This window comes from Centropristis striata, chromosome 5, assembly GCF_030273125.1.
Source record: "Centropristis striata isolate RG_2023a ecotype Rhode Island chromosome 5, C.striata_1.0, whole genome shotgun sequence".
Classification (NCBI taxonomy): Eukaryota; Metazoa; Chordata; class Actinopteri; order Perciformes; family Serranidae; genus Centropristis; species Centropristis striata.
In genome coordinates this window covers 28,667,346-28,687,772 of record NC_081521.1, presented here as the reverse complement: position 1 = coordinate 28,687,772, position 20,427 = coordinate 28,667,346, and the positions used below count along the sequence as shown (strand labels likewise).

Genomic DNA, 20,427 nt, shown 5'->3' with positions numbered 1-20,427 from the left:
GCTGAAGGCAAAAGAGAACATTTACTTACTGTATGTTAAGCAAATAAACTTTTACTTACCCACTGCAACCTGATGGAAGTCTATAATATTGTGTCCATTGTTGGATGTGACCACTAGAGGGGGCTGTACAGCAGGACATTGCAGCTTCAGGGACAGAGTGTTGAAGGGACTGTGGGAATATTGGACATGACAAGCTATGGAATAAGGACTCTGTCTAACAGCTTCCACTTCTTTAAAAAACATTTTTTTTTTTTTTTACAACACTTTGAGTCAGGAGAATGATGGGACATTACGTAAATAAAGGATAAAACTGTCTTTTCCAACTAAAGCCTTACCCAATGGAAAAAACAAACATCATAAATAATTTAGATAATTTAGAATAATTTAAATAAAATAAAGTTTATTTGTATAGCACCTTTTATATAGGTTAGTGCTTCACAGGTGACTGATGAGCTGATAATAAGAGAGAAAATTATAAAACAATTTGAGAACAATGCATGCACTACAATAAAAACGATAAAAATGTAATAAAATGGATTTAAATGGTATAAAATAATAATTAAAAAAAAGACAGATTAAAAACTTAAAAAAATAGATGAAAAGCTAAAACAAAGATAAATAAAATCAATAAGAGGGATACAAATATGTAATATCTATAAAATATCAAATACCAATAAAATACTACCAATATATCAGAACTTACAACTTAATACATTAAAATAAGTGAATAAAGTCATGTGACCAATGTCTATGGACGATTCAAGTGGTGATTTTCCATCCTGCACTCTCTTGAAGTCTGTGATAATCTCTGGCCAATGTTTAGTTGTAGATGATTCCTAAAGGTATCAAAGGTAATTTCCTGTAAGCTGATTTGTCAGCTGCAGAAAGGCCAATGAGAGGTTACATATTGGTGTTACAGGATTGTTTTTTGTTGCTTAAGTAAATTAAAATACTGTTTTTTATCACGTGGTAATCTGTGAGTTCCTAGTGTTCTCTTCAGTCACAGCGGCGATCATTGCTGATGCTATCTACCCACTTCTTCCTGTACATGTTGGGTAATCACTACTGTGATAGTGATGATATTTTTTCCAGGCAGCCTAGATGTTTCCATCATAGCAGAAATCTTGGCTTTTCATTAAAGGAAGAAAATAAGATTTGTAGCAAACAACAAGATAATCTCACACACCATCCCACTCCTCTATTCACTGTAAGAAGAAAGCTCATGCTGCTAAATGCTGTGCAGCTCCAAAATTCACATTAAGACTGAATTACTTGTTGTGCAAAGCAGGAAACCCCCAGATCCTCGGACCACTGTGAGATCCAGGCTTACTGAGAATAATCACCACTAAAACATAATAACTGAAATTCTACGGGCGTTAAAGGAAAAGCGGAAATCTTATTCATTTAAAAAAAAAAATTCAAACAAAATGGAGTCTTTTTATTTCGAGGACCAGTGTGTGTGATTTAAGGAGAAATATTTGCTAAATGGCATAAAATATTCATAATTATGTTTTGATTAGTGTATATTTTTCTTAAACCATAACATGCCACAAATCCTACATGCTGCTCTTCTGAAATAGCTGTACACAGAATTTAGAACATATGGATTACCTGCACGCAGCTAAAAAAAACAGCCCAAAACAAAGCCGTGGGTCGAGAACGCATCAGCAATTAGTTGTTGTTTGAGCAGAAATGCTTGGATAAAAACACACACGGAGGGAGCGTGACTTCATTCTCTGGTCAGGACATCATTATTCCACCACATATTTATATAGAAAATAGTTTTCTGTTATAATCACTTTTTGAATGTTGTGTACAGCCACTTTAAATAAATCATGAATTGACACTATGCAAATCCAGGGTGTATAGTAGTGTTTTTACTGTACCATATTTTCTACATGAATTAAAATCTGTGGTGAAAGAAGCAGTGAATGTTGGGAAAAAGAAGCTGTGGTTTGAAAAAGATGTCACAAAATCTGTACATAATGACAAGACTGCTAATGGGAAACATTTAAATAATAAAAAATAGTGTTTGGGACCCGACACAAATCTGATAGTGTGTATACAGAGCTGTGTAGAAGCTGACTTGGTGTTACCTCCATGCTGGCTGGGCCTGGCGGTCTTCTTCTGTAGGGTTGGACACAAAGCAGGGGACAGTGTACTCGCTGCAGCGCTGGGTGAAGGAGTACAGCAGAGAGGCTCTGGCCTCCTCATATTGCTCTGACCTTGAAGGAAAAGACTTACAGTGAAACCCTTTTCATCAAAGTTTTTTAACTCTGTTGAGATAATGCTCTCAATATGGTGTTATCACTGCATATTAAAGTGGGAATACTGATGAAATCAATTGAGCAGTGGAAGAAGAAGAGGGAATATTGAAGCAAAAGCTTTCAGTGCTGTTGGATCTCAGACTTGATTGATTGGGTTTAGCCTACTTTCAGGGAGAATAATTTATTCTGTTTTTGCAGTACTGCTTGTTGATTTTTCATTATAGAATATACATTAATGAACATCTACGCCATTGGCATTTCAGTCCAGCAAACTGGACATGTTTTGCAAATTAATCTTTGATACAAAGCAAGATTTATGACATCAAGTGAAAACAAGTCTTTGTGGAAAGAGAAACCTCCTACCCCGGCTGTATGTCAGAAGGATTTGTTGATTCAGTCAGCTCGTCTGTCTTTGGCTCATCTGACACCTTGCTGTTCTTTGGAATCACAGATGCCTTCTTTCCTTTACTGGTTTCCACTGGCGCCTCCTTTTTAGTCTTACCTCAAACACACACATATAAAGGTGGATGAGCAAGTGCATGTTTGTGATAAAGAAAAAGAAAAACCCACTAAACTGGTGAAGATGTGATCACATTTAAAGTCCCTGCATCAGCACAGACTGACCCTCACACCAGCAGGAGGTGACAGGAGGAGGTGTGTGTATGCTCGTACCTCCTGTTCAGCATTTCTGGTCCTCTCCAACTCCTTTTTACGGAGCAACTTGGCTCGGTGGAGGAGGCGCAGCGCCTCCTCTTTGATGTCCTGCTCTAACAGTCTCGGCCTGAACGTCACTTGGACCAGACATCTCTATGGGGAGAGATTATTATTAGTTATTATTACATATTGAATGATAAATGTTTTCAGGAAAGTTTAAAAATGGCATTTCCTCACAACCTCCACTTCATTTTACAACGTGGTGGTTTAAATTAGTTTTGGGCAGTCTCCTGTTCTAGGGTTTCTCTAGTGTGGACCAATTTAACTGGACTGAGGATGATAATCACTCTGTTTTGCAACTGCAGACTATTTACAGGATTTCACCCACTGGGCTTCTGTTATGCAGTTGTAAAAAAATAATGCAAAAGATTAATTGTTTCCATGAACACAGCCTTCAGGAAAGTCTTCACTGTCAGTGATGGAAAACAGAACTTCTTATTCAACTGTAACAACCCACAGCAATAAAATACAGGGATTTTTTTAACAACCCCTATACTCTGAAATTATGCTGCATCCAGCGAATGTAAAAAATAACATTAAGAATAAGTGCTTTTTGTATTATGTTCGGCAGCTATAATCTCTTACTGTATAACTGCACCGAGATGACTGAGGCATGAAGATTTTCCATTAGTCCTGTGATCATTATGTCTCTGTTGCAAATTGTCATAAAAAGTAAAACATGCATTCGCTATTCCCAGGTTTGGTTTCCTTACATAGTAGAAATCAACTTACACAATTTTGATTAAAGCCACAAAATGCAACTATTCTAACAGCTTCAAATTCATGTTGTTACTACACTGACTTGTAATAGGGAGAATGGTGCCTCTGTGATTCCTACGCTGTGCCCTAAACGACTGTAATGAAGTGACTTTGGTTTGCGAGAAGGAACTTAAAGCACTACCACATGTCCTGTGGTACATGTCCTGTGGCTGCTCTTTCTCATTCCCTTATGGACAAAATGTTACTGCTTAAGTAACGTTAATGCTGCTACTGCTGCTAACTGTAGCTGCTGTCAGCTACAGTTGCAGGTGTCAATAACTGGAGATGGGCAAGCAAACTGGGTTAAGCAGCTTCCAAGGACATCATGGCAGAGGTGAAGAGACCAAATAGGACATTGTCAAAGGAAGCTAATAATAAAAAAGGAGAGAGTGACTGAGCAAGAAGCTGCCAGACAAGAGTAAATCTTAGACTGGCCATTCATTTTTGGTGAGAACTTTGCAACATAAAACTCTGATGACTTTGAGGATAAGTGCTGAGCTGGTCTTCTTGCTGTTGAACTAGTAAGTAATATTGCTGATCTTTATTTGGCTGTGTTAGTAAAATGTCAACTAGATTTTGACCATAACTAATATAGTATGTATAACAACCCCCCAATTCTACATCATGTTGTTAAATTCAGTTAAATTCAAGACGATTCAATTCGATTCGATTCAATTCAATTAATTTCATTAACTAATACAGATGGTGGTGAGGACGGGAGTCAAATCAATATTAGGGCTACAATATTCTTCAGCTTCCCCCGATTGGCTAAAAACAACCCTTTAACATCAGTGTAAACATAAAAGATGTGTTACTCCACCTCTCCTGGCAGTAGGCTGCCCGCTGAAGGAGTGATGCTGATTTCTGAGTCTGTAGGGAGGGTGAAGCAGAACAGCCTCGGTGCTGCAGGACCCATGGTGTCCTTGACCAGCGAAGGGATTGGTTGTTTGGACTTGTTATGGTTGGTTTCATGGTTGCTCAGGTAAAGAATGGCAGTGGAGTGATCACCTACTGCTGTGGCCCCAAACTGGACCACAGAATGGGAGAGCTCCAGCGGAGGATGGACACCCACGGCTCGGCAAGACAGAGGGAAATCTCTGATGACAAAAAAAAGTAAAAAAAAAAAGACATGATTAAAATCATCATTAAAATCAGGGATATATTCTCTAATAAATCATTAAATCCATGTATGACATCAGATTTATAACACAATGCAAAGTTCACCTGTTCACATCTGATTTGCAGCTGAGCTGGAAATTGTACTCTTTGGCCTTGTTGGCACTGAAAATCAGATCAATCTCCAGGGTCTCTTGTGGGAGCAGAGTGCCAAAACCATCATTAGGCTGGACCTCAATAAACTGGAGTATGAGAGAACACAAACAACACAAATTGCTTAAATTTACAGTTTCAGATCTTCATGAAATCAAACCCCAAGTTTTGATACTATTTATGGGCGACATATTTCTGCAATAGCCATTCAAAGTATTTACATTCAGTAATTATCTCCCTAATGACCATATGCCTTTCAGCAACAAGGAAGTACTCTGACTCTATAATTTTGTCTTTTAACTTCTCATTTACAGGGGAAGTGGGAATGTGTCGTATTATTATTACATCTGCTGCTTGTGATGCTGGGCCTAAATATCTGACCAGTTTTATACTATAACATACAGCTTTAAGAACTACCAGAGCCGGAAGAAAATGAGAGACTTTCTTCTACAGCAGCCTGACAAACAAAGGACGCTATTTGCATTGCACCGCTAATTAGTTCAGTGCTTTTAACAGTGCTATTAACCTGAAAGTCAGGACACAAAACTGTAAAATGAACAAATCCAAAAAATGTAGTTTTTATTACAAGATTCAGATTGTTATGAATTATCATATTATATATCATATTATGAAGAAACAATGTTTGCATGTAATCCAGCGTAATTCTATGTCATAATAACAGACTCATTGTTGACTATTCACTCTATTTACACATATCAGAACTGTAGTAAAAGCATACTATGCAGGAATTGCCACTTACTGTAGGCAAACGTTATATTCAAACTTGGTCCCTCCTCCCCGCCTCAACAAAAGTGAAAGAAAACCCACAGATTTGCTGAGCTTTATTTGCTTAGCATTTCGCCTTGCTATATTTTTTTCCGCACTGTGTCTCCTGCTTTTGCAGCTTCATGCTCAAAGGGTGACACGCAAAAATGTCCCAAACACAGCAAAATGAAAAGAAAAGAGAAAACACAGGCAGAAGTCAGGGTCTCTGCAGATATAGACTACACTTCCAGTGGGTCCAGTGATGACTGAGAGGGATTACTTTTGCATTGCTTTAGACTTTGAGTCTTTACATCATTTCTGCGGAAAATCCTGCAAAATATACCTTTAAGTTACCACTAAAGCTGCTGCTGCTGCTTCACAACATCCTACTCTTGTATTTTATTTGTTGAATTTCTGCCAAAGTAGCTATTCCACAAGTGTTTGCAGTAGTGCTAAAGGCATTTGCTGTTGCCACAGTAACCACAGGGCTTGCCAAATCAACCAGAACTGAAATATGAAGGATTACAACTTAAGGTTTGAACGAAAAGAGCAAATCTTAAAAAACAATTGGAAACCTGTGAGAGAAAGGTTGAAGCTGAATTTCCAACAGTGAAATTATTTTAATGACTAAATATGTATCTCCTACACACATGACATCATCAAGTAATGCAGCACTGATGCATTATTTTCAGAGACAAATCAAATCTGGGTTAGTTTCTGTTCCCAGCAGCTGTACTGCACAAATACAGTAACATTTAACGAGGGATAAAGTATTCACAGCACTACAAACTAAAAACAGAGAAGCACCTCTGGAACAGCCAAGAAGCCGAAGTCCTGAGGCAGCAGGGACAGGTTGGTGAGGCGGACGCTGCTCTTGACAGACTGGTAAATAGAACAGAAGCCAAAGTCCACCTCAAGCTGGTCAAACTGCAGGTCTGACGAGGTCACAACTGCTTGGACAGTGAAATGAACCGGCTTCACCTGAACACACAGACATGAAGCATCCTTATTCTCTGAATGAAACATTTTCATTAACATCAGAAATCAGCTTCCTTCATACAGATTATTTTTTCTTTCTTGCGTCACAACACTGCGAATGGTTCCAGTATCTGTTCTAAAAAACTGCTCTGCACTGGTATCACTTTTTAAATCTTAATTACACATTTTCACATGCAGATTGAAGAAAAAAAAGCATCGAGGAGAACAAAGACTGCACCAACATGAACATGGGGCTGGCATGCAGTGACGTTTCTTTTATCCAAACAAATAAGCCTTCTGAAGTCTGCCATGTCACAAATATGAATATATGCACTCATCTAATGGATCAAATTCATTTTTAAAGCGAGGACACTTTAGTCTTTAGAGCTGAAATGGAGCAATGCTTTTATGCTTATAGCCATCTCTCATCACCGAGCAACAGAGACGCAAGAGGTGTGTGTGTGTGTGTGTGTGTGTGTGTGTGTGTGTGAGTTATAGAAATTAAAGTCTCGACACCAACCCAAGTAACTGTTAATTCCACCCCACCCCCCCTAAACCCCCGCTAAATCAATCTTTCTATACACACACACACACACACACACACACACACACACACACACACACACACACACACACAATGTGTTGTAAGATTCACTTGCTGGTTTAGGCCTTTTTATGAAACTTATTGGCAAAATTAAAAAATACAGTCATGGAAAAAATTATTAGACCACCCTTGTTTTCTTCAATTTCTTGTTCATTTTAATGCTTGGTACAACTTAAGGTAAATTTGTTTGGACATATATAATGATAACAACAAAAATAGCTCATAAGAGTTTAATTTCAGAGCTGATATCTAGCCATTTCCATGGTTTTCTTGATAATGATTTTGGTTATGATCAAGAAAACCATGGAAAATGGCTAGATATCGCAAGATGGTCTAATCATTTTTCACATGACTGTTTATCATCTGCTCAATCCTTCAACACACCTTTATTATTTATGTGTACATTAGAAAACTATAATCTTGTGAGCTAATTCAAGATAATGTCTTCTTGAATCACGTCAGTGCTCAGCAGATGACCTTGTTTATTGCTTTCCTGGCTGCTGTGGCGTCTGGAACAACAGTGTATGTGTGGGTGTATAAGTGTGTGTGTGCACATGGTTTGATGCCAGGAGCTCAGGGCCTGGGGTTGGGGGCAACAGCTTTGGTGCTCCACAGGAGCATCCTGGCCCAGTCAACAATCCTCTCCTCTCATGTCCTGGTGGAGGGACAGGGAATAGGGGCTGGAGGGAGAGGAAGGTGACAATTTGGCAAGAAGATCGACCAGATTTAGATTTACTGAGAAAGAGGACTGGCATCAATGCAACTTGGATGTCTTAGCAGCTGCTCTGTGTTTTTTAATAAAGGCTGCTGCTGACGAGCCCAAGGAATTCTGTTGCTGGAAGCAGTTTATTTTCCACTTCAAGGGCTCCTGAATTGACTGTTTTCATATTTCAAAAGGCAAGTTGGACCCTGTGAAGAGGATATTGAGAATTTTGCCTCTTGAGAAGAATTACTTTTTGTTTAAAGCTGAACGGCAAACAGTCTCATAACAATGTTAAGTGCATTGTAAACAGTAAAGCTTCAGTATAACAACAAGTCCATAATGTGGACCTGCCTAAAGCTATATTATTATAAAATAATTATCACACTTACTGTGAGATTATCAATTGTAATGTAATAATGTGTGTTTATGTTGAAGGGCATTTCGGATATGATTGTGAAAAAAAATGCACTTTGTTTCTGAGAGGTCATGTTTCTTTTGTCACTTTGGTATGAAGGATGGCTCTGAATAGTCTGCTGTTGTTATGGAGCCAGACAGAGATCTAAGAGTGGAGAAAATAAAAAAATATGATTTGTCGTTGCTACTGGAAATCAGGCTAAAAGTAATTCAGAATCGAGCCTATTAATTTAAAGGGGGGATATTTATGTCATTTTCAGACTCATACTGTAGTTGTATTTAGATTTTCTATTACAACATATTTACATGCTTTGATATTTAAAAAAATATTTTTTCTCAAAATGAATATACCTGTATTCTGACTATGGATAAGTACCTCATACAACCCCGCTTCAGTAAATCAAAACTATCCTTTAAGTAAGAGTGTAACAATGTTTTATGTAGTATATACTGTGATACACATGTTATAGATAAAGTACACCCTTTACACACTGCGTTTTTCTTCTCTCGAAAAAGTGACATAACGACCTCTGCCATCATTACGCCTTCTGACATGCGTCCATCAACATTGCAACCGGCATTGCAGAACAAAGTGGGAGGAGACGGTAGTGGCGTGTAACAGAGCAGCAGCAGTACGTGTACAATAAGTGATGGCAGTGGCGAGTGCATTCAAACCAATAATGGCGGAAGAAGAAGGTGTTTCTCACTGATTCTACAGACTCAAGCAAAGTTATTCTGCATTTTGATGACCATGATTCAATTACTGTCTGATGACACGGTCCACTTCCTTTCTTATTACACTGGTGTTGGTCACACGAATAATGTACATCACATTAGGCATGTTTCCATTAGGGTAAAAAGTTGCTGCTAGGAAAGTCTCAGGCCGCTCACTTGGTGTGTCTCCATTCCAAAAAAAGGCCCCTGAGGGATTTAGAGCCTCCGGAGGTGACGTATGGTTTTTGATCATCGTGTAATCGCTTAGCGACAGTTTTGACTGTGACGTCACATGTGCAACGGATCTAACACAAGAGACGTGCCAACATAGCCCTTACCTCTTCGTCGGTCCACCTATCGAAATAACTGCTCGTTTTTGTTTTCTTCTGCTGCTCCATCTTCTTTTTCTTGTTGATAATAAAATTATTGTTGTGACTACTCGCTACTTTGCTGGCTTTTAAAAATCGTGCATGCTGTTGTGGGGTGATTACTATGTCCCACTTAGTGTTCTATCTAATCAGCAACCAGGTTTTTTTCAGGGGTGAAAAATGGCCTTGCTCTTTGACAGGGCAAAAAACGGCCGGTCAAACATGTATAGTATATATCTTATATGTCATACATTATGGCACAATGCAATTGCTGTCTCTATTCACTTAAGCAATTGTAGGCATAACCCCATTTCCCATTTAATGAAAAAAATAAACCAATAAATAAATAGATGTACTTCATGGTATAAGAAAAGAACGCATAGATTTCTGCTTTTCCTTTTTGAGCTTCTGGAGACATTTTCAGTGAAACAATATGGGATAACCTTTATGCTTGGCTTATTAGTGCCCATGGAGTAAGTAGGCCTTGGGGGTGGGAGATAATTTTAGCTTGTTACCAGCAAAATAGGTTACAACCTTCAGTGTGTCTGCTTCTGTTCGGAACAAAGTAGGACACAAGCCCTGTATTGCACGATAATAACACAGTTTTCAGGATCACAGGGAAGTTTACTGTAAAACAGACTGCAGTGTATCATTATAATACAAACCTGGCCTGCTACTTGCATTGTCATTGGAACCTCCAGGACTCTTGTATCTCTGTCAAAAAGCTCTTTGGCATCTTTGGCTAAGGAGCTTCTATAAGAGAGCAAAAAAAAATACAGGAACATACACTTATTATGCAAAAGGGATTAATAAACATTATTTTAACATCATGTTTATGAACAGAGTAGATGCCAATTAGGGTTGATGTTTTTTTAAAGGTTGCTCTTTTTTTCCAGCACATCAGTCAAAAGCCTCAAGCCACTGTCAAGCTTTTCCGAAAAATATAAAGATTCAGACCCTGAAGACCCATTACTTTACTTTAACCCACGACTGTAGGATCGGCTGGCCAGGGAAAGCAGGAGAGAGATGTAGAGCGCGCCTCCACACTACTGTAGGTTGTAGCCATGGTGATGGGAGACGTAAGTATGATTCAAAGAGGCCCAGTAGTCATGCACAGGCTTATGTAAAACTCCAGTCCTTCAACAGAACATATCTGTATATGTGTATGTATGTATAGTTCATTATCATGTAAACAGTGGTCAAATGTCAAATGCAGTTTGCGGCTCAGATCCACCCCCGCCTCTCACTTTCTCCCAACATCCTCCTCTGCCCCCCCCACCCCCACCAGCTATTCCTTTCCCTTTTTCTTCACTCCTATCACTTGTCTTCTCCCTCTTTATGCTCTTAATGCTGGTTGAAGGCTTGAGAGCTAATGCTGTAAATGTCAGTGGTTTTAAGGCTCTCCAGATGTCAGTGTGTTTTTTCAAAGGCGCTACAACCAAGCCTCGCCTTCAACAAATCTGTCAGATTCGAGGATGGGCTTGTGTTTCATATTTCCCCTGTCTGGTTGCAGCTGCTGTAAACACGCCGTTCCACTACGACACCCTCCATGACTCAAAGCCAGAAAGGTCCTTTCCTCGCAAGTCAAAATTCACTCTCCTCGTTTACAAAGGGGACTAATGAAAAATGTATCCCCCCCCCCTGTAGCTTGACCAATGAGCACAGGGGGTGTATTTAAGGAAGCACTCTTGTTCTGCCTGCAAATAGCATCGCTGCTGGAGAGTCACTCTTGAATTAGCTTGGCAGGGCAGAGTGGAAAAGCGTGGTGGGACGTCGCCAGGCCCATATGCTCGGTAGAATTTTGTGGATGGATGGGGTTTCTGATTTGTCAGTGTCCTGCACAGATTTGCTTGGGTGCTTTTCTTCACTGTCGCCAGATTATCCACAGCCTCGTCCAAAAGTAATTCTCTTCCATAGTCTTTAATGATGCTTCTGAGATTAATATAGAGGACATGGTACAATTTAAATAGTTGTCTAATTTTGCGGTAAGAGAGCTCTCCAAATTAATTCACTTTAAACTTCTGAAACAACTGGGCAAAACTTCACTTCATCCTCATGTCCATTCCTAGAAAAACCCTGAACATCAAAGAAAAGATACTTATGAGGATCACCTATAATCCATGAGGGCAAGGCTGAAAATGGAGCTGTTAGAGCATCTGATTTTTCAGAAAGCGGCTGCTTTAGAGCTTTCTTTTACCTGATGAGAGCAAGTATAATATTTTGAAATATGTATATTCCTCTTCAATATGGACTCCTGCTCGGATTTCACTGCACCATTAAAAAAAGTGATGATGAAAAGGATTACAAAACAGATTAAGAGGCTTAGGGATTTTTCACTATGGGGAAATGGATGGGCAAAATATTCTGTAAATGTCTGAAAGAAATCTTAAAAAATTATTTAATCAAACAGGCTACTTGGTTTGTTTGTTTTCTTGCAACTTATAGCGCCGTTAACGTTTTATCTTATTGGTGTGAGCGGTGAACTATCAGTTAAAGGACTGGCAGAGCTGTTTGGTGTAATCTGTAGTAAATCATCCTTGTAATCTCCCTTTTATCAGCCGGAACTGCCGGGGTGGGACACATTGCCTCGCTCTCCAGGGATTACACCTAAAACCATTCATTCAAGCCATCCTATTCTAATGATCTTGTCATCAGGTTCATATTTTCTTCTCGTCTTGTTGTGTGTTAGATTGAAATTCTCGACTGTTTCTCTTGATCCTTGAAGCTCTATCATTGTTTTTCAAAAGCGTGTCTTTCTTTACTCTTTGGGAAGAGGTAATCAGTTCAGAGCCCACGTTTCTGGCCAAAGTAAGCCAGATCACATGGCATGATGGGTGTGAATTTAAATGTTGTGATGTTCAGTAATTTCTTTTTCAGTCAGTTTTGATGGCTATTTCCTCCCGTTGAAGAAACAACTGACCAATCAGAGCTCTGTAGGGATTAAGAAAGGGGATTTCATCTTTCTATGAAGCTGCAAAGCTGTCTGAAAAGTGAAGCCAATGCACAAGTGTTTTAAACCTGCAATCTTTCTAATGGCCATCAGAGGACGACTCAATAAGTTGTTATTGAGTTTATGTTCTCAATCGCTCCTTCAATACAGCATGATGTAAATAATGGTCCCCTTTGAAGTAAAATATATAATAAAGCAGAGTATGCTTTATGTGGCTACCTCGTGACTGGTAGGTCCCTACTATGGCGCACTGTGTTCCTTTTAAATAGCCATAAAATTTTACTTGGGTGTTGTCCGTGTTTTGTCTTTTGCCTTTCACAGTGTGTTTTCAGTTCATGAATGTTAATTGTAATACTTTAAAAATGTGTTGTTCAACGGTACAATGTACTAAAATACATTATAAAGAGCTGGTGGTTGATTTTTAATTATGATTGTTTACTAAGCTAGGGTTAGCTGATAGTTTAGCTCCAACCTCCCGTCTAAGTATGGTCATTCTTGTCTCCAAAAACCATGATGGCTACAGTCAAAATACCAAACTGTAGGCTTCCAAACCATAGTCCACAAACCAATGGGCCACGCCAGCATGGCTAGGTCCATTTCTTCTATACAGTCTATGCTCTCTTAATAGCTAAAAAAAATGGCAGAAAAAAAAGCTGCAAATGTAGACAAAACCAACAAAACAATAGAGATAGTAAGTTGGCTTTAAGAAAAAAATAATTAATAATTAATAGTTATTGTAAAAATTACAAAATTGTCAAATGGCAAAAAGACTACTCCCTCCCTCAAATAAAAACTGGCCAACATGAACATGATGTCAGGATGTTATCAGGCTGGCTGTTCATCTGAATGTAAATAATTCCTCTTAGCTGATCGGGATCATAATCATGAACTATTGGCCTTCATGTTGTAGAGAAGGGATTATGTAGAGTATGGAACAATGTTCTGGATATGTGAGAGAGAGAAACATGTGGGTTGCATGGTGACAAATAAAAGTGGAGGAAGACAGGCAGAGAGGGATGAAGCAGAGGATAGACGGTGAAGAATGTGGGCAGGTTGAGCACAATCCTTCAGAGCAGGAAGCAAGAATGTGCTCACCCTCTCCCAAAAGCCCGAGGAGGGAAGGCAAGAAGCAAACACCTGTGTAAAGAATGAAAGCTATGAGTCATTTTAGAATCCAGATTTAACAGGGTATGAGTGTGTGTGCATGTGTGTGTGGATGAGACAGTGAGTGAAGGCAGTGCTGCTAATGAGGATTTTGAAATCCAATCACAGGCTCTGGCTAGGAAGACTTGGCAGTGCCATTTTAAATGACACACTGCCACGGCATAAAACAAAAAGCAGACCTACCAAAAATCAACAGATTAGAAGGCGAGATCCAACCATGACAGAGATGAGACATGCAGGAACACAGCTTGCTGACATGCTGGAAACATTTTCCATTCCCTGTTTGATTTGTGTGAATTTGCAGTGCAGGTGGAGGACACTAATTCAGGGTTTATTTGGGTAGCATTGGCCACACTCTCTATTAGTTATGATAGCCCGGTGCATGCCCCAGCATGTGCCTCTCAGAATTATCATTACAGTCAAGTCACTGAGCAAAGCATTCATTTTTCTGAAAGATAAAATCCTGGCGATGTTTTAGAAACCCAGAAGGTTGTTCAACATTTAATGCCGATTTGAAGGTTTTTCCAGAATCCTCAAAGATTCGTTTAACCAGATTGTTAATAAATGACTCCATCCCTGCGCAATTAAAGTGATGATTTAATTTGACTTTTTCAGGTGGTTGTCTGTCTGTGGGCAGATTTATCACCAACATAGCATTACAACCCTCGGCATCACTGCTTTTGCTAGCCAGCTTATAAAAAAATCTTAGCTCTGTGTCACTAAAAGTTAAATCCAATTCAATTCAATTTTATTTATATTGCCCAGAAACACAGATCAGGATACGAACCCTCTGTCCTTTGACCCTCACAGCGGCCAAGGAAAAACTCTTCAAAAAACCTTTTGAGAAGTTGAAGATTGATTGACTGGTTGATGTTTTGATATTGTTGGTTGAAATCAGTTGGTACCAGCTAACATAAGAATGTCAAACTTTGTTTACAAGAAGAAAAAAATATTGCATTTTAATATAAAATCCCCCAAATTATTACTTTTAACATGTATTGTTTCATACACACAAAATCTGACCATATATATGGTCTAAAAGGATTTAAAAAAGGCATTTTTAAAATTTCATTTTGACTTTAAAAGTCCAGTGTGTAGGATTTAGAGGGATCTATGTTTTCATTTGTGTATAATCACCTGAATCACCAAGAATGAGCCCTTCACATCTACATAAGGAAGGGAATCATGTTGTGCCACCATGTTTTTAAAGGAGCCCGCAATGCACAAACCCAAAATTGGCTCGAGAGAGGACAATTTTACATTACTTGAAGGCCACCATATATTCTCCTATACGTTGAGTGAGCAGAGGGGTTTCCTGCTGATTGCAATCTACAACCTCACCACTAGATGTCACTGAATCCCACACGCTGGACTTTTAAAAAACGTTAATGTAACTGCTTATAGCAACTGCTAAAGTCAGCTGGACTTAACAATCTCCAAAACTAAAATCTGCCAATACAAACAAATCAGAATAATTAATGAAGTGACACAGAATGACAATACAGTTAATTTGGCTCACATCTGACTTTTAGCAATGTCACATTAAACAAAACGATCCAAGCTCAATAAACTGGAATTATCCTTTGAGGACAATGGGAGCACGGGGGACTGGGTCTGGTGTCTGAGGTTATGTAAGCAGAATCGGGGCCAGCATATTAGCAGTGGTGGATGGTGGATGCATAGAAGGATGAGAGGAGTTTGAGAGTAACAGAGACAGGCAGAATAGAGTTAGAGGGGAAGTGAAAGAGCACAGAGATAGGAGAGTTTGAGGAGAGAGGACTGCAGAGATTGAGAAAAGCAAAGAGAGACAAGTATAGTTAAGCACAGAGGTGAGAGGCCAAGAAAAAGAGAAGTATGTGTGAGAGAGTGGGAGAAGACAACACAGGAGCGAAAGACAGAGACACGGAGTGAAAGTGTGATACAGAGAGAGTAGGGAGGGGGTGGTAACTGTAGCTGTGTTGGTGCTTGTGAACGCTGCACCATCTCAGCAGCAGCACGAGTAATGCTGTACTCTAATCCTCGCATTTAAACCTCTGCTGATTCACTAAGGCAGATTACTGACATTTCCCTACTTTCCTCTGCTGCCCTCCTGCCCAACGATGACCACTGAATGCCCTTACTTTTTTGTCATGTGTGAAGAAAAAGTCCTCCTGTTATAATTTTCTTTTCCATCAATATCCCCTGAGCTATCAATACACAACACTGCTGAACTGTGAAGGGAAAAAAAGGAGGGTGGCCAGAAGAATACTAGCGCCCACGCTGAGTTTTTACATACTGCACGCCTCTCATATTTGCCCTGGGGGTCCCCTGTCCGCTCTCCTGGCATTCAAATCGCAGTTCAACTCATGCCTCTCCATCTAAATATAGAGCCTGTATTGTTGTAGAAAGAATTACCACGTCCTTCAAAGTCATTAGAAACCATTACCATCGCACTCAGAGTGCAGGTATGTGGAAGCAACTCTTTTACACCCGCTGGCTGTTGACTGGATATAGATTGTTGGCATTTGTACCTCTGTTAAGACTCCACAGCTTGCTTCTACCAAACAGCGAAGCTATCATAAAAGATTTGGAGTATATTCTAGTAAAAGATATATTCAGCTGATACAGTTCTTGTATTGTTTTCGTTTACTACACCTTAATCTACCTCCAAAAGCACTTAAACCTGTGTGTACACTGTATACAACATTAGTCTCACATAGCCAGACCTTTCTCCACAGCACTGTGTGCGTGCAGGAGAAAGGTCTGACTGCACCTGTTATCATTTTGTGATAAGGCAAAAAAAAAAAATTCTCCAGCTTGTTTGAATTTCTTTAAATCACAATTTTCTTGGGCGGTGCTAAGGCCGTTTGGCAGTGATGGTGACCCTCTGAAAAAAAGATAGTGGAGACACTGGAAGGAGCTTGGAAAAGGCAGCCAACGGCAGGATTATCCCAACAGTCTACATCTTACCTGTTAGACTAATACAACATAGACCGTATAAAAGAGGACGTAGCAACAGTGACATCAGCATTGGTTTTGAAGTCTTGAGTTTGGCATTTTTGCTGTTGCCATTTTTCACTTTGGAGAAAGAAGTGACCATATTTGGATGAGAGGATGGAGATGGGGAGGAAGATGCTGAGTAACCAGCTAACTCTTGCTTTATCGTGTATTTTACTCTAAATGGGACAATGATTTACATAATGAACATCGTGCTGCATTGAAGAAGTCTTGAAACTAACAATTGAGACTACAAACTCATGAGGATAATACTTAAGGCTCATTCATGCTTCCTTTATGTTCGAAAATGTAAATGTCCACTTCAAACGATGTAACCGTCACTGCCATCATATAGCAATGTGTTCTTTATGTTGGCATGGATCTTCAAGCAATACATACACAAGAGGGAAGCTCAGGGTCAAACGTTTTTGACAACAACAAACGTGGTGACAGTGAAGTAAGCCACAATAAATGCCTACTAAGAAAGAGGCAAAAGCGGAGACTGCAAATATGGATGAAATTAATGTACATACAGAAGTCTCCGTCCATATGTGCATCTAATGTTAAGCCTTAGTGTGCCTTTACTAAGGTAACAAATCAAGTGAAAGCAAGATCATGTTCTCACAGACTTCTATAAAACGTGGCTTCTTTTTGCAGTCAGTGGAGTCACACCCTGCTGGCCTCCAGAAAGAATGCAGGTTCAATACACTTTCACAATGGCTTTACTTTTTAGACTCAAAGTCTACACCCACTTCTTCTATACAGTCCATGGTATACAATCTAAAGCAGTTTTTGTTCAACAGGGAAACTGTATGTTTCTCCTCTGTTGAAGAAGCACAAGCTGGAAAGTCACAAAACTGCAAGACTGGCTCAATACATATGACAAGTCTCCTTTGGAGTAAAACAGTTTGCACTTTCATAGAAGGTTGATAGAATCTTAACAAGCTTAGAGTCTAAAATAAGATTATGAATGCTCCAGTGATTCAATTATCATTGCATCCTCTGTGTGTCCTTCCTTACCTCGGAAGGAATTTGAGTTGGGCATTAAAGCTTGATTGAGCCTGGATGAAACCCGTCTTTGGAAGGATCTCCATGTGTTTCCTCATTTCCGGGCACACCTCAAAGGTCAGCTTCAGGGCTGTGTTGGCTCTGTGAGGCAAAAGATATGGTTTCATTAGCTTAATGCTAACACACAATTAGTAATTTTCTGTCAGCATTCTTCTAATTTGCATTCACATTGTGACATTGCTTTTGGCTTTACTATTTTTTATATATTCTTTACAGACGGCATGTGATCCAGGTCCATTTAATGCAGAAGAAGAATCAATTGACGTGAAGTTGTTTACCATCATTACTTTTTAAAAAATGTTTCATTTTGTTTTAATTGTGTTTAAATTGTGTTTTAATTGTGTTTTAATTGTCTTATGTTTCCCTATCTTTCTTTTTATCTTCTGTAAAGCACTTTGTGATTTTATCTGTGAAAAGTGCTATATAAATAAACTTTACTTACTTACTTACACTGTCCCTGTTATCTCTGACTTGTGCTTTGGGCTCTGTCTGTGGTATACTCAATTAAAAAAGAGCATCTGCATACTCAAATCCATGCAAAAATCTTTTTATATGCAAGCTTTCAGCTAGAGATCTTCAGCAGTCCAAACGGTTCTAGAAACATCATTGGATTAGACTTAATGCAGAACACATGTCAATCAGTTGGACTTGTGTGGCTAAACATCAAGGGAATTGCAGTCCCAAAATTTCTCAAACTACACTAGTTAACTACTAGATTAAAATGTCTTTTAGCGGGCACTAGCGCTAGCCTGTAACAATTACATTGCAGTTAAAAAAATAAAATAAAATGAATGATATATGTTGTAGTTGGTCTTGTTAGTCACAATAATCTCGCTCCCAGCTCTTGTCGTAAGCGGTTTGTGTTTCGTGACCAACAAAAAGTTAGAAGAGAGCCGGTTCTTTGGCTGACAAAAAAAATGAGGAACTGGTTCAAGATTAGCCCATGGCTCCAAACCGGCCCTTGGACTGCTTTGGTTGAAAACGGGTATCTAAGAGCTCTTTGGCATAACCTGTCTATATAGAGGAGAGGAATATTATTATTAAAAATGCAAATGACGGGATAGTTCATATCTTTGCATCTTATGGAACTTTGTGGAACTCGAGGTGGCATAAAAGACAACAGCAGCAATCAGATAAACATATTTTATCAACCAACAATATATTCTATGTTCTATGCCCAGTGGACTTTACAGATTAAACCTCATCTCCCCAAAGAACTCAACGAGGACAGATAAAAGACTTTTGTTTGAGTGACACAGAAATTGCCTCGTATGAAGTGATGTACCCCAAGTCCAAATCATTTAGGTGACCCACTTTCAAGGAGCTCCAACAGATGGTTGTGCCTGTGGCTACAAGCCTCAGTTATAGCTGTAGCTTGTGATATAAATGGCTCTTCACCTTGGGAATTCTCCAACACATCCAACCACAGCCCACTCTCATACACCTTCATAAAATGATGACAGTACAAACAGGCTGAAAAAACTCTCTTTTTTGCCGGATATGCGATATGCGTATACAGTGATATCATTTTGTTACGTCTGCTTTCATCTTCAAAGATACAAAGGTGAGCAATGAGTGCACTGTGGCCCTATAGACTGAATGGACCCCTCATTTTTCCATTCCCCTCTCAAATGAAATGACCCACTTTGAACAGCGAGGTCAACCAGATGGTTGTTTCCCAGAGGCAAGGACTCTCAGGGACACTTGGGGGATATTAAGTCGCTATCTTTATTGCAGCCAAATGATAACCTTCAAATCACTCTCAGAGGAGTATTCATGGGTACATAATCATTTAGGGCAATTAGGCATTTTAATTAACAGGGGCATTTAGCTGATCCTGTCTTTTTTTAGTGGCTGTCTGTGACTAGTGTATTTCTGAAGCAATGTTTAATGATTGAAAGGTCAGTTTACAGCAATTCACATCATCTGCTTACTTGAGGGTAAAAAGCAGTGAGATAATGATGATTATGTAACGATCATATTATACTGATATTTTGCTTCATTTGGTTGTAGATTAACATCTTGAAACAAATGCTGATTTCTTGGAAACTACAGTATTTATTAAAGTTACAGATGTGATGAAATAATAGATCTTTAAGAAGACTGCTTTGACAATGCCCCCCTGCACAAAATCAGGTTTGTAAGGAATTTGCTTTATCAGATTGGTGTGAAAAACTGTCATCCCAGGAAAATGACAGCATCAGTCATTTTAACAAGTGTCCCAAGACGACCTGTGTGACATCCTGAATGCACCAAGAAGTCAGCGCCCACATGCTTTATCATTTGTGTTTACATAAGACATGGGAAAGGCACAATGTCACCAGGCTGGTTCAAGTCGTGGCGACACCAGGGATAATTTGGTGGCGAAAGTTGAAAACCAGAACATCTAAGTGTTTTATAAATATTTGTCGTGACACCCAGCTTGAAATCGGGACAATCCTTGACAAACTAGGGTTAGAATGCCTCCTTACCATATTTTAGTCTCATTCTATTTCTATGAGTGTGACAGAATGCATCTAGCGAGGAGGTCAAGGTGGATGGATCCGCAAACTTTCACACTACGATTACACAACCGATATATTCTAGTCTTTTACTGTCACTTTAAAATGAACTTGAGCTTGACATGAACAAACACAAGACATTGATTGAGGAGACTGTTGTTGTGTGCTGTGTGAAACAAGTTCACATTGAGATGTTTCAACTTATGACGGCAA

At 39.2% G+C, this 20,427-nt stretch overlaps 1 protein-coding gene across 1 annotated transcript in view; it reads right to left on the bottom strand.

The window, feature by feature from the left end:
* The window catches only part of cfap74 (cilia and flagella associated protein 74), a 67,377-nt gene that overhangs the window by 9,979 nt on the left and 36,971 nt on the right, over positions 1 to 20,427 (bottom strand). The window contains exons 22-30 of the mRNA XM_059334231.1: positions 17,666 to 17,794; positions 10,221 to 10,308; positions 6,582 to 6,755; positions 4,965 to 5,098; positions 4,561 to 4,837; positions 2,940 to 3,074; positions 2,631 to 2,764; positions 2,097 to 2,225; positions 60 to 169 (exon numbers count right to left, since the gene is read on the bottom strand). Of these exons, the coding sequence (XP_059190214.1) occupies positions 60 to 169; positions 2,097 to 2,225; positions 2,631 to 2,764; positions 2,940 to 3,074; positions 4,561 to 4,837; positions 4,965 to 5,098; positions 6,582 to 6,755; positions 10,221 to 10,308; positions 17,666 to 17,794 (1,310 nt within the window). The remainder of the gene's footprint in view (positions 1 to 59; positions 170 to 2,096; positions 2,226 to 2,630; positions 2,765 to 2,939; positions 3,075 to 4,560; positions 4,838 to 4,964; positions 5,099 to 6,581; positions 6,756 to 10,220; positions 10,309 to 17,665; positions 17,795 to 20,427) is intronic.